The 15,460-nt window shown below is 33.1% G+C and overlaps 1 protein-coding gene and 1 pseudogene across 1 annotated transcript; both read left to right on the forward strand.

Annotated features, from left to right (window-relative positions):
• The first annotated feature begins 7,091 nt into the window (after positions 1–7,091).
• On the forward strand, positions 7,092–8,187 carry LOC107949341 (uncharacterized). Its single transcript, XM_041111156.1, has 5 exons — positions 7,092–7,210; positions 7,279–7,371; positions 7,449–7,550; positions 7,711–7,762; positions 8,039–8,187. Exons 1-5 carry the CDS (start codon positions 7,154–7,156, stop codon positions 8,185–8,187), a joined length of 453 nt encoding a protein of 150 aa, XP_040967090.1. The 5' UTR covers positions 7,092–7,153.
• Positions 8,188–12,481: 4,294 nt separating this feature from the next.
• On the forward strand, positions 12,482–13,619 carry LOC107926189 (amino acid transporter AVT6E-like; annotated as a pseudogene).
• The last annotated feature ends 1,841 nt before the right edge of the window (positions 13,620–15,460 follow it).

Genomic DNA, 15,460 nt, shown 5'->3' on the forward strand with positions numbered 1-15,460 from the left:
TAAACAGAAGATTCCAAGTAATACTATTAATGTATTGGTGAGAGAAATCACAGCAATTGTAAAACAATACTGCCTATTGTCCATAAAAATCGTCATAAAATGGACCTCAAATAAACTAATATAGTATGCATATGATAGTTACACTTGAGTTTAAATAGCATAGCTTCTTAATTGTCCATTCAGCATTGCTGTGTGCTTTTCTGCGTTTATATTACTAGAAAGTTTGAACCGTTTGTTAGCATTTATATGCAGGTATGTTGTTTCTGTTCTTGGTTATTATGCCATTCTTACTATTTATGCTCTGGTTTCTAGCTGTCAGTTGCACTTTGTGGTTTTACTACTTCAAAACACAAGATCTTCTAGAAATCTTCTTAAAAAAATCAATAAGCTAATGATACTCCAAGTGGGCATCAATAAGTTTAGGAACTCAATCATATGCTTCATCTTTCAGTCTGTCATTCAGTTGTCTGGTACATGATGTTTAGCTATATTATTGTGAATCTATGGATTCTTTTTGAGCCTTTAATTCTTAGAACTTATGAAAATATCCGAATACATAAAGCAATTTTTGTTTTTTTCTTACATCTGTTCTAGGTACTGTCCAGCACCTAAATTAATAGTTGTTGCAAATAAATACACCACAGCTATTGACATCTGTTCTAGGTACATGTTTCGTTGCTTAATTACTTAACTTATTTCTATGCATTTTTCCTTTAAATTACTTAACAAATACTATTTTTCTGACTCCAGCCTCTGTTTCCTGGTGAGAGTGAAGTAGACCAGCTTGTTGAAATTATTAAGGTACGTTTTAGTTCAAAATTCGCATAAATAATAGTTTCATCATGATGATTTTGAAAAAAATCATTTTACTTAGATATATGATTTGGTATGAAGTAATGATAAGTATGGTTTATAATTAGCTCATCTTGGTAAGATTGTTAATTGGTATGATATGCATTTGTGGTTGTTATTTTTCTGACTCAAGTGAATTAAGTATGGTTGTTGGATGTGTTTTGGGTATGGTTTATTATTGAATTACATTTTGACTGTAATTTGTTTATTCATTAGTTTCGGAAATGGCAGTGATGAGATGTTATATTTGGTTGATGATAGATAAATAAATACATATGTACTTATGTCATGAATTTTGGTGATTTGGGATGTAAATGTCAAATTGTTATATATATATATGTTATTGTATGTTCAGCTATGATATTTGACTATTTATGTTTGGTTTACGATGGCAAGAATGAATATGTTTTAACTGTTATATTGAAGTCATATTAAATGACAGAATATATATAAATTGATTTACTTGTGTATATGAAATTTCAGCATGATTTATAGCATATGAAATTGACATGTTTTAATTTGGCTAAATGACATGAAAAATGATTAATGTTAGTCAAGTGAGCAATGTATGAATTGGTTATGTTGCAAGTGAAATTTGCTTATTTAGATATGCTTGTATGTGTTTGTACAATTTTGCTTACTTAACCATGATGTATAGTTCAACTTACAGTAATATGCGCATGTGGGATATCCTTTATGGGATAGAAAAACAAGCACACCCTTTATTTCATAACATTAATCAAATGTATGAATTGCAGCCCTTTAAATGTATGAATTGCAGCCCTTTAAATAAACTTGAACCAGACCTGATTCTTGTAGCTTAATTATTATTTGAAGTATGAATAAGTTTTTATATTTGGTTCAACTTAATTATTATTTGATTCAACTTAAGTATGAATAAGTATGAATTAATTTTATTACCATGTAGATTGCTTGTCCATTAAATTTACAACAATAGCTGACCTTCTTTCCAACCTTGTTTTAAATATTTTAAAGATTCAAAGTATATAGGCTGGAAACCTGACGGGTTGCCTTATATCGAGCTGTAAGATATAATGGATCCTCCCTAGGTGTAACAACGCCACGTATGATGAATCTTAAAAAATTCAAGAAGACTTGAAAAAAGTTCTATCGAGCTCATTTACTATTGAATATTTATTACCATATGTAGCTTGCTTGTCCATTAAAATTACAACAATAGCTGACCTTCTCTCCAACCTTATTTTAAATATTTTAAAGATTCAAAGTATATAGGCTGGAAACCTGACGGGTTGCCTTATATCGAGCTGTAAGATATAATGGATCCTCCCTAGGTGTAACAACGCCACGTATGATGAATCTTAAAAAATGACTATATTCAAATTACTATTTTTTTATATTAATAATGTTTGATTTTAATATTTAATAATTTTAAATGTCTTTAAAAGTTATAACTAATTTTTATCAAAATAGTATTAATATTGATCATTACTTAAATAAATTACATAACTTACATAACTCATATAACTTACATAATTTACATAACCACTTACATAACTCACATAACTTACATAATTTACATAACTCACATAACGTACATAACAACTTACATAACTTAACTAATACATGTAGTGTAATCTAATAATTTCCTTAAAAGCATATAGTTTAAAGTTTAAATTTCATAACTTACATAATCTACATAACTTACATAAAACATAAAGATATATCATATCAAGACTTACATAATAAATAGCTTACCTGTGTAATTTATTGTCAACTTTAGAATTCAAGAACTACGAAATGGATAGGAGTTGGATGAAATTGTCAAGGGTAAGCAACGCCTATCGAAATGGAGTACAAACTTTTATGAATTTTGCATTTCAAAATGCAAGCCAAGAGAATATGATTCTTTGCCCGTGTAAGAAGTGTGGCAACATCAATTGGCATACTCGTGAAGTTGTCTACGAACATCTAATTGTTGATGGCTTTATTCGGGGGTATAAAAAATGGATTTTCCATGGAGAGTGTACATCTAGTGGAACTTCTTCAAAGATTAATCCGACTTATCCTGATACTGATTACCATCAGTATGTTAGACAAGATGACATGGAAGGTATGTTGCGGGATGCATTTAATATGCACAGTCATGGTGAGCAATCGTTTCCACCTAACTTTATTGCATCCGATGATTGTAATATTGGTGGAAATGTTTTTGGCGAAACGGGAACAAGTGCACCTTATGAGGAGCCAAATGAAGAAGCGGCGAAGTTCTACAATTTACTTAATGAAATGAACGAAGAACTTTACGAGGGATCAAAATATTCAAAATTGTCCTTCTGTATTCATTTATTTCACTTAAAATGTTTGGGAGTGTGGACAGGAAATTCTTTTACAATGCTGCTACAGTTTCTGAGAGAGATGTTTCCTTTTGCAAAAATCCCCGAATCTTGTCAAGATATGAAGAGGCTAATAAAAGATTTGGGCCTTGGGTACGATAAAATTCATAGTTGCCCAAATGACTGCATGTTGTACTGGGGTGATCAGAAGAACCAACAGTGTTGTAATGTTTGCAGCAAGTCTCGTTGGATAAATGGGAATACAGAAGATGTGAATACAGATGAAGGTGGGGCACAGTTAAGAAAGAAGCCAATCAAGGTTTTGCGATACTTTCCCCTAATACCAAGACTTCAAAGGCTTTTCATGTCGTCAAAGACGGCCAAATCTATGAGGGGCATAATGATCAACGGACCGATGATAGATTATTAAGACATCCTGCGGATTCTTTAGCTTGGAAATCATTTGACTTGAAATTTTCAAGCTTTGCAAGCGATCCTCGAAATGTGAGGCTTGGGCTAGCAGCTGACGGCTTTAATCCATTTAAAATAATGAGTACTTCGTACAGTACTTGGCCTGTGGTGCTTGTTCCTTACAATTTGCCTCCATGGATTTGCATGAAGCAATCTTCGTAGATTTTATCAATGATTATTCCTGGAGAGAAAGGTCCCAGAAATGATATTGACATCTATTTGCTGCCACTTATTGAAGAGTTAAAACAATTATGGTCGGGTGTTGAGACATATGATGTATTAAGAAAAGAGAACTTTTATTTACGTGCAGCTTTATTGTGGACAATTAATGATTTCCCAGCTTATGCTAATTTATCGGGTTGGAGTACTAAAGGACGTTATGCTTGTCCTTGTTGTGCTGCGCAAACTTGTTCGAAGTGGTTGTACAATGGGAAGAAGTTCTCTTACATGGGCCATCGTCGGTGGTTAGATGGAAATCATAAATTTAGATTTCAGAGGACTCTATTTGACGGTACTAAAGAGTACAGAGGAGCTCCTCAGCAGACCGTTGGATCTGAAATCTTGTTTATGTTAAAAGATATCAACTTTAGTTATGGGAAGATGAATCAATCACCTAACACGAGATCAAAGAGAATATCGAGGGATGAATCTGATGATGAATCTGACGAAGAGGATGATCCTAATGAGGCAGACTTGTGGAAAAAAAGAAGTATTTTTTTTGAGTTACCTTATTGGGAGCATAATATTTTACGTCACAATCTTGATGTCATGCATATTGAGAAGAATGTCTGTGAGAACATAATTGGGACAATTTTGAATGTCGATGGAAAATCAAAAGACAATCTTCAGAGTCGACTTGATTTAGTTGACATGAGAATTCGGCGTAATCTTCATCCTCAAGTACTTCTGAATGGGAAATATCAGTTGACGCCTCTATTTTTTCAATGTCAAATGAAGAGAAAGAGGTGTTTTGTATGGTGTTGAAGGATATAAAAGTCCCAGATGCGTATGCGTCAAATATATCTCGATGTGTGAGTCTTAAAGATCGAAGATTATATTCATTAGAATCACATGATTACCACATCTTGATGCAAGATTTACTCCCAGTTACTTTACGGTGCTGCATGTCAAAAAATGTGACGTCCTGTATAATTGAACTATCCAATATAATGAAAGCTATTTTGTGGCAAAGTTTTGGACGTTGAAGAACTTAAGAAAGTACAGGATCGAGCTGCTTTGACTTTATGCAATTTGGAGAAGATCTTTCCACCTTTCTTCTTCACTATTATGGTGCACTTGGTAATCCATCTCCCTCACGAAGCAATACTTGGTGGACCGGTTTTTTATCGATGGATGTATCCAATAGAAAGGTGCTAATTTATTTGTCAAGTATTTATTTATTCGCTTCTATACATTTAGTTATAACTTTTGATAAATATTGTATATCGTGTTTAGGTTCCTAAGCAAATTGAAATCATATTGTCGCAATAAGCGTTATCCAGAAGGATCAATTGCTGAAGGCTACTTGGCAGAGGAGTGCATGACATTCTGTTCTAGATATTTAGAAGATGTTGAAACACGATTGAATAGACCAAATAGAAATGCTGGGCTCAATGATCATAACTTGGCCGAAACTTATTTATTCCAAAGTTATGGAGAACCAATCGGCAAAGTTGAAATTGCAGAATTAGATGATATATTGTGGATACAAGCACATCGATATGTACTTTTTCACCACGATTTAGTTGAACCGTTACGTAAGTAAGTTCTAAAATTTCCTCACATATTTTTCGTTTTGATTTGTTTATCTTCTAACCAAATACACTTGTTTTTAACATAGTGAGTACAAACAAATTTTGAGATCTCGTACACGCTCTCGAAGATTGCAACATCGAGAGATTAATAAGTTATTCACAGAATCTTTTCATGAATGGTTAAGTCAAACAGTATGTAACTAAAGTTAATAAGTTACATATAATCCCGAAATTTAGTTAATTATTCAATTTACTTTCGATTCAATAGGTTTGGAGTGGAAAGGACGTCAATGACGAAGTTAAATGGCTTTCCCAAGGTCCGAACAGAATAATAAAAAGATATAGTGCCTTCCTCATCAATGGATACAGATTTCATACAAAGTATCGTGAGAGAATGAGGAGAACTCAAAATTGTGGAGTTGTTGTTAATTCTTCAATTACAAGTTATGCTAGTGTTAGGGACAGTAATCCGGTTGAGGGTAATGTGGAGTATTACGGACTTATTACCGACATTATTGAGTTGGATTACTATGGCAGATGGAAAGTTGTCTTATTTCGGTGTGATTGGGCTAATGTTAATACTGCTCGAGGAATTAAAGAAGATCAATTTGATTTTACAATGTTGAATTTCTCTCGCTTGATTCACACTGGACAACAATTGATGGACGAGCCATATGTATTTTCCTCTCAAGTGAAACAAGTTTTTTATTCGAAAGATCCAACTGATGAGGGTTGGTATGTTGTACTCCGGAACACCCCTAGAGACTTGTTTGAAATGGGTAATGGAAGTAGAGATGACATCGTCGAAAGATCAGAAACATTACCTTTTCCAGAACAAAACTTAGATGAAAATATCCCTAGTAATAATACACAACATCAATGGGTTTGACATGATGTGGATGAATATATTTACGAATAATGATGTAGTAAGATTTTACAATTTTTTAATTATATGTAATATTATAATTTTAATCTTTGTCATGTTATATAATTTAACTATTTTATATGTACTACTATTGTTGTAATTTGTTACTAAAACTTTAATTATTTTATGTGTATTGCAGGAAAAATGCGTAGAAGAAGAGTACGAGATTTAAGTATTGTCCAGAATACTCCAAATTTGGAAGAAAGAAATAGTGAACAGCAGACTGTTGTTGGATCTTCGAATGTGCCGGAGACACTTGATGAGCCTGAAGAATTTCAAAGTAATATTATGTTCATTTTACATGTGTTGACTTTTATTATTGAATTATTTGTCAATTTAAATATAATAATAGTATATCATTTTTCAGCTGAAAGTGGTGGGACGCGCAGAGTTCGAGGACGTACGCTACTTAGAGATTTATACGACTTAGATCCTGTCGAGCGTGTTAAAGTAAGTAGAAATACTCATGGTCAGCCTGTTGGATCTGAAGCTCGACTTTTAGCAGGCTATTTGGGCATTTTAGCACGAAATGCAAATATGTTGCCCATCAACTACGAATCATGGCATCACATGCCTGATAGCAACAAAAACCAGGCTCTCGCTAATATTAAGGTAACAAAATGTGAATGCAATTTATAATACTTTGGTTTAAGTTTCATTTATATTTACATTCTAAACTTATGTTTTTTTAGGAGAGATTTGCTTTAGAAGTCTTCGATGATTATATCAAGAAGGCATTAGGTAAAAGATGGAGAGACAATAAAAGCACTTTAAAGAAACAATGTTTTAAGAAAGACATAAGCCTCGAGGAAAAACTGAGAAATGTTCCGCCAGGAATGCTGAGGTATCAATGGGAAGATACGGTTAGATTTTGGAATTCAAAGAAAGAAGAGGTATTGCGTATTTCCAAACTCTTATATATAGTGTTTACTATATACGTAATAATAATTTTATTATGTAGGACCGTGAGCGAGTTGGAACAAGCAGCAAGCAAAAACAAAAATTCACGCACACGACAGGGTCGAGAAGTTTTGCTTCTGTAGCTGAGGCCGAGGTATTATGAATTTATTAATTCTTTCAAATATTAATAACTTTCTATTATTAAATAATATTCTTACTACTATATTGTAGGAAGTCAAATCCGGACAAAAAGTTGGATGCCTTCAGCTTTTTGAGATTACGCATAGGAAGAAAGATGGATCTCCTATGACATCCGAAGCTGGAGAAATTATGGTATATTCACTTAATAATATTTGATTTATTCTAAATATTTATAATCTTTAATTATAATTGTTTAATTCAATTCATCATTAGTAGTTTTAAAAAATGTTAAGTTATGTTGCATTTGTTTTTATTATATATTTCGTTTCTAACTCTTTAATTGATTTTTTAGGAGAAACTAAAGGAGAAGAAGGCGGAATATGAAGCGATTGCTTCGAGTGATAGTTCTGTTAATCTTGAGAACATTGATAACAGAATTATCACTGAAGTTTTGGGTCCTGAAAGGTACGGTCGGGTTCGATTTCAAGGATCTGGTGTTACCCTGACCCAATATTTTGGATCCGGCTCCCAGCAATACATGCCTTCCAGAAGTCAAGCTCAAGCTGAAGTTCAGAGGTTAAGAGGCCAGATAGCTCAGATGCAAGCGAACACAGTTGAGCAAATTGCCGGGGTTCAACGAAAATATGAAGAACTCCAGCAACAACTTAGAGCGGAGGCAGCAGAGAGGGAGGCAGCAGCTGCAGCTGCAGCGAGAGAGGCAGAGGCACGAGCGATGGTAGCAGAACGGAGAAAAAAGTACGATGACCTCCAGCTACAGCTTCAGCAGATGATGCATATGTTTCAACAATTGCAAAAGCCGCCGTCTTAGACATTAGTTTTCTCATTGTAAGAATGTTTTTAAGTTTTGTCACGTTTAACATTATTGTAAAAATATTTTAAATTATACTTTATTTATTAATTATAGCATATATCTTTAGTTAAATTTGAAGTATCATTTAGAATTAATGTTTTTGGTTGTATTTTTTATATAAAATTTCCTGTTTTTGGCTGCATTTTATATTATATTTGTTATATTTGGTTGGATTTTAATGCAGGAAGGGCTGGATATTGGTGAAAAAAAATATTACAAATCTGCCAAATTTAGCGGCGTTTGTAAAAAAAGCGCCGCTAAAAGCCTTGACCTTTAGCGGCGCTTTTCCCACAAACGCAGCTAAAAGACTTGACCTTTAGCGGCGCTTTTCCCACAAACGCCGCTAAAAACCTTGACCTTTAGCGGCGCTTTTCCCACAACCGCCGTTAAAAGACTTGACCTTTAGCGGCACTTTTTTCCAATAAACGCCACAAATTTTTGTGGCGTTACCTATAGCAGCGTTTTTTGCGGCGTTTTAGAAAGCGCCGCTAAAAGTTTTAGTGGCGCCTAAAAGCGCCGCTAAAGGCTAAAAAAGCGCCGCTAAAAGTCTGTTTTCCTGTAGTGAATGTATGTATATTAGGTAACTTGTGTTGGTATTTATCATTGTCTATATTATATTTACATGAAATGTTAAAATATGTATCATGTAGTTTATATTATTTAGTATTGATATCTTGTAATATGCTAAATGCATCATTGTTTTAAAAATTTTTATATTTTATTTAATCCAAAAGAAATTTAAAAGTAAGGCAATGTCTTTTGTATTTAGGAATTCGGGAAGTAGTGCCCTAACATGCTGGGTTGCGATTTCCCGTTTGTCTAAATGCCTAAAGTATCCTTTTAAATAGACTTTGTAAATCATGAGATGATTTCAGTTATGAAAGTTTAAGAATATCGTGTCCAATCATGCTGGATGTGATGTTTGTACTCTTTTTGTAGCGAAGGAATCTCGATTTTCAACTCAAATTATTCCGGTTTAAAAAAGGATCCTACTTTTAAATTCTTTCAAACTTTTGACATCAAGACAGAAAACTATTAAATTTGGTACCAATTTTGGGTGTTGCGAGGGTGCTAATCCTTCCTCGTCCGTAATCGACTCCCGAACTTGTTTTCTCATATTTTTGTAGACCAAAATGTTTTATAAGGTGATCCAATCACACCTAAAAAGGTTGGTGGCGACTCCCGTTTTCAAAAGTCCCCCTTTTAAAAAAAGGTTTCGACATCTTGGCGACTCCGCTAGGGAAGAATAAGAGAGTCAAGCCAAGAAATTAATTATTTTCTGTTTTAATGTCAGAAGTTTGGAAAATTTTAAAAATATTGATCTTTTTGCATGTGTTTGCTCCATATGTTTGTTATTTTGTTTCCGCACACATTGCATTTACATGACCGCTGTGGTTGCACCCTTAAGTGGGAGTGAGAAGCTACGCTTTCGTGAGGTTTTCACCTCCGCATGAGCTAGTGGATTGCTTCTGGGATACATCCGTACCTATGTCTTCGTGAGGTTTTCATCTCCGCATGGCCATAGGGAACACTACAGGAAAATAGGGCTTTAGCGGCGTTTTTAGTGGCGTTTTATTAAAAAACGCCCCCAAAATTTTAAAATTCAGAGCAATAGCGGCGTTCCAAAAAAATGCCGGTAAAAACAGAACAATAGCGGCGTTTTTTACTAAAACGCCGCTAAAAATAGAGCATTAGCGGCGCTTTAGGGAAAACGCCGCTAAAAACCAGGGCATTAGCGGCGCTTTAGGTAAAACGCCGCTAAAAACCAGGGCATTAGCGGCGCTTTAGGGAAAACGCCACTAAAAACCAGGGCATTAGCGGCGCTTTAGGGAAAACGCCGCTAAAAACCCCATAACCCCTAAACTCAAAAAGAATCATAAACACTAATCTCTAACCACTAAAACAAAAAATTATTAAAATTTATGATTATACAATATATTAAATATTTTCTTATATAATCATAAAAGAGATAGTATTGAATTTAAAATATTGAATTAATTATCATTATAGTTTAAGGTTTATGGTTTAAGATGGTTTAATTATGATCGTTAACTATGGTTTAAGGTTTAGGAGTTAACTAGTATTTGAAGGTTTATGATGAATTCGGGGTTTATGGATTATGATTTAGGGTTTAAAGGTAAGGGTTAAAGTTTAGATTAATGGGACAATTATTAACTTCTTAAGAGATAATTTCCTTTCCAGATTCTTACTTGGAATGCTATTAAGAAATGGTGATTTTGAATGTGGAATTAGCATTTGTTGAACTATGTATAAATTCCAAGCTTATATAACATAGAAATATCTTACGGAGTGGACATTATAACTAGAGTGTTCCAATAAATCTAGAGAATTAATTGTTTTATTAAAGTTATGTAACTTTGTATAAATAATAATGCTATTGTGTATTTTTAATTATCTATTTTTTTGTTTAAATTTATTTAGATTAAATAGAATGTCTGAAATAAAATATGTTAAAAATTAAGTTTAGGTTAAGGGTTTAAGGAAATGATACTATTAGCTTAACTGAAGAACATTTGGATTTTACTAAGATTCATGTTATTTTGTATATACGTACTCATAATATTATTTAATATAAGAATATAAACATATATATGTGTGTTTTAATTTGTACTACACTAACATTGGCCACACGAATTCCCAAAAATATGTTTATTATGGTTTAGGGTTAACAGTTTTTTAAAGTATACTTTATAGTTTGGGCTTTATGGTCTAGGAGTTATGGTTGGTTTAGGGGTTACGAATTGTTTTGGGGTTTAAAGTTTGGGGTAAGGGGTTTTTTGTTTGTGGTCTAAGGTTTAAGGTTTAGAGTATCAGGTTTAGGGTTTTAAATTTAGAGTATAATTTTGGATTTTAATTTAGAAGATAAATGTATATAAGATAAATATATATAAAATATTATTTTAAAATATATATAAATATATATATATATATGAAAAGTGGTTTAGTGTGCAATTGTGTACATGAACTGTAATTTGATCTAGATCTTGTAAAATATTTACACGTTATTGATATAATAAACAGCATCATGTTTTTATTTAATTAATTAATTTATATGCATACATAATATGTATTTTAAAATGTGTATTAAATCAAAATTAAAGTTTCAACTATAGTTAGGGTTTTAGGGTTTATATATAATTTAAAAGAAATTCTAAATATATAGTTTTAAATTTTGATCAATTTCTATAAAATATTCAGGTATTAGCGGCGTTTATACATAAAACGCCACAAAAGATAGAAAATAGAGGCTTTTTTTTAGAAAACGCCACAAAATTTCATTATACATTAGAGTAAAACGGCATCGTTTCCTCTGAATAGTAGTGGCTTTAGCGACGTTTCTATAATAAACGCCACAACGCGTATTAGAACGGCGTCGTTTTATAGTGTAGATAAAATAGGTGTTATTGGCGCTTTGCTGAAAACGCCGCAAAAGGTCTTATTAGCGGCGCGTTGCTGAAAACGCCACAAATTTTTCTTATTTGAAACGGCGTCGTTTTTTCTCTCCTGAGGTTTATGCCCTTTACCCGAAATCGGTTTCATTTTTTTTCTAAGTCATTTTCCCCCATCTCGTCTTCCTTCCCCAAATCCCTAAAACAAACACCTTTTTTTTTCCCCAAATCATCCCCTAATTCCCCCATTCCCGAAATCCCTTACTATTTTCCCTTTCCTCTCGTCGACGGTCAGATGCTTCATGGGAAGATAATGGTTAGTTTTTTAGTCCCCTTTAGATTAATGTGTAGTTACTGTATTACTTGGCTTTTATTTTTTTTTGGAATTAAGCTTAAATGACTGAACTTGCTATTTTGAACAACCACTTCCTTTCTTGATATGTAGTGTATGCTGGAATTTTATTATGTCTTCTTCTCTTGTAGACTTTTCTATCATTCGTGTAATTAAATGTTATTCATGGAGAACTTGCAACTCGTTTTTAGCATATTACCTCTGCTCTGATTTGTTCAGTTGCTATAGCAGTCTGGGAGTGATTATGCTCTGGCCATGTTGCTTTGGCTTTTAATTATATCCTCCAATGGTAGCACTGGAAAACTTTTCCTTTATTTCCAAAAATGTTGACCCACCACGGATCTGTTGCTTTTTCTTGACCCTTTCAAAATCCATTCCATTCAATTCAATTCCTTCCAATTCTTTGTAAGTTTTTTAATCGTTACATTCGATTTTTTTCTGAGAGATCTTCACAAAGTTTCAAGCTTCTTAAGCATTTCTTTGATCTAGAATGGATAGTAGTTATTCAGCTATACCCAAAGGCTCATTTGTAGAATTACAAATGCATAATGAACACCACGACTTTAGATCCCAACAAAAATCGCTCCTCTCTGATGATGGGAACCGGGTAAATCATCCCAAGGTTATTGCTGATTTTGATTATCTTAATGATGATGATGATGTTGATACTGATGTTGATGTTGATCTCGATGATTATACCCTTGTTTTAAGTAAACCCAATACCGGGTCTGGTGTTTCTGGTGCTGTTTTTAACTGAACCACCACAATTATTGGTGCTGGAATCATGGCTTTACCTGCTACTATGAAGGTTCTGGGGCTTGTTTTAGGGATTCTCGATCAGTGGTTAGGACTGGTTCGGTTCGTAATGTCTGGGTGATATTATGTCTGGTTTGGTTCATCATATTGGGGTTCTCGATCAGTGGTTAGGACTGGTTTTGGGGATCATAGGAAGTTATTGGTTTTGGTTGTTATGGTTGTTTTTCTTGCTCCACTTTGCGTGTTAGATAGGATTGATTCATTGAGCATGACTTCGGCTGCTTCGGTAGCTCTCGCTATTGTTTTCGTTGTGGTTTGCTTTGCTGTTGCATTCATTAAGCTTATTGAAGGGAAGATAGAGGCTCCAAGGAGGAGCCCAGATTTTGGATCGAAAATGGCAATTTTGGATTTACTAGTAGTTATCCCTATTATGACTAATGCATATGTTTTCCATTTCAATGTTCAACCTATATACAATGAGCTCGAAGGTGATGTTTTGACCAATTTTGATAGGAATCTGGGAATTCATTTTAGCACTGCTTTGAATTATATTTGCTCTTCATTTGGTTCTGGTTTTCCCTGTTATTCACTTTTCTCTACGCCAAACTGTGGATAACTTGGTGTTTGAGGGATCAGCTCCTCTCACGGAGAGTAAAAAAAGGTGTTTGGCATTAACAGTAATATTGTTAGTGCTTATATATATTGGATCTACTATGATCCCAAATATATGGACAGTTTTCAAATTTATTGGAGCAACAACAGCTTACTGTCTTTTAATATGTATACAATATAACTTACTGTCTTTTAATGGTATTGAGCTTGGTCCTATTTCTCCTGTTAATGTTATACCAAATTGCTGGCTGTTTTTTTAATCATTTTATTTGGTTATTCCCACCTGTTATTATGCAATATAATTAATATTATACCAATCATTAAATGTTGTTTATTTTTAGAACTCATTTGATTGTTTTGTCGACCAGAAACAGACTTTTGTTCTTCAAATGCAATGAGTAGGGAAGTCTCTCGACATTATTAGAGATCAATCCCAAGCATCTCTAAATAAACCCTCAAGAAAACATTTCCATTTCAATCAAGGTAACATGTTTTTCCTAACATTTATGTTTCTTTCAACATGTTGTTCCTTTTATGTTTTCAATGTTTAATTAACATTTAATTACATTCCTAAATTTTTAATGTTTTTCCTAACATTTAATTAACATTTTAATTACATTCCTAAATTTTTAAGCTTATTTCATCCACTCTTTTTTGTGTTTTGTCTCGATTTGGCTTCCTTCGTTAAGTTTCCTGTAGAAGCATACTTATCTTTTATTTTCAATAAACAGATTTAGGTAATGGAAGATGTATGCCTGTGTGTTTGTGTCTCTATATATGTATGTATTTGGTACTAGATGAAAGCTTTATTCCAGTTTTGAAATATAGACCAAGTTTTGCATACATTGATCAATTTCTGGCTCTTTTCCTTTGAATACATGGTTCTCTTGATACTAAATACTCAGGTACTTTCTGCATATTCTGTGATTCTTATTAGATAAGTTATATATCAACAGTTATGTTAGTTTCCATCAAGGTCTCTGTAAACATAAAGTTGGTATTCTGGTTAGGAGAAGTTAATGTTTATGAGTTTTGTGGAGTATGATTCTGCACATGCAAAGTTGGTTTGTTTCAATCTGTGCATTTTCATGTTTACATAATAATGGTGATTCCATTTTGGTTATTTAGATGTTCTTTTGGTCTATTTTCATGTTTCTATCCAACTTATGTGTTTAGTGTGGACTTAGATTGATTTAAGAGTTTATTGCTGTCTTGTTGCTCACGTTTTATATAATAAAATTGTTATATTTTGGTTATTTAGATGTTCTTTTGGTCTGTTTTCATGTTTCTATCCAACTTAAGTGTTTAGTGTGGACTTAGATTGATTTAAGAGTTTATTGCTGTCTTGTTGCTCACGTTTTATATTGCTGAATTCCTCTATTCATTTTCTTTCAGTTATGTGAAGAAATTGGCTGTGCTTTGACTGCTTTCTTATCCATTTGTTTATTATTTTTTATTGTTTGAATTGGAATTGTCCTGGGGTAGTTTTGCATTTATTTACCTGGTACTGAATGTTAAAAACTGCATTTACTGTTCTGCATCCTGGAAAGGGACCTTTTGAGTTTTGAGCTTACTGGGCTGTTGTTTGGCTTTTCAAACTCTACAGTAAAACCAGGTTTAGATGAATTTATAGTTTTATTGACATTATGTTCTATTTCACCATTCTTGAAATTATGTGAAGATTCTTTCTAATTTTCTCCTCGGCTGTCTCTAGAGTCTAGCCTAATATTGATTTTTCCTTTTCATGCATTTTGAATCAAATAAAAGAATTTTAGCATGCAAGAAAAAGACACTTTACTTGCTTGCGAGAGTAATTTTCATGGTCTTTTGGGAACCTACACATTGGGTTGTTAACCTGTTCATGTCTAGTTCTGTGTGAATCATTTTATCCTCACATGTTTCCTGTTGGATTCTTTTTAGTTTCATACCCTCCATACTACAAAAAAGGAAGTGCTCTGTGAGACAAAGTCAAAAGTTTTAAGAATTTTTTTCATTATAAAGTTTTTGTTCACCAAACCTAGAACTTAATAAAAATGATGGTTGTGAAATTTTATAAATAATGTTCCTGAAATGTTGGTAATGAACCAAAAAAGAAGAGAAT

This window comes from Gossypium hirsutum, chromosome A04, assembly GCF_007990345.1.
Source record: "Gossypium hirsutum isolate 1008001.06 chromosome A04, Gossypium_hirsutum_v2.1, whole genome shotgun sequence".
Lineage (NCBI taxonomy): Eukaryota > Viridiplantae > Streptophyta > Magnoliopsida > Malvales > Malvaceae > Gossypium > Gossypium hirsutum.

What these genes read in the sequence shown, in the direction of transcription:
- LOC107949341 (XM_041111156.1), top strand. Translation starts at nt 7,154, where the DNA reads ATGCTGAGGTATCAATGGGAAGATACGGTTAGATTTTGGAATTCAAAG. An exon ending in GGAATTCAAAGAAAGAAGAG is followed by an intron (nt 7,211 to 7,278) that starts GTATTGCGTATT and finishes TTTATTATGTAG; the next exon opens with GACCGTGAGCGAGTTGGAAC. An exon ending in CTTCTGTAGCTGAGGCCGAG is followed by an intron (nt 7,372 to 7,448) that starts GTATTATGAATT and finishes ACTATATTGTAG; the next exon opens with GAAGTCAAATCCGGACAAAA.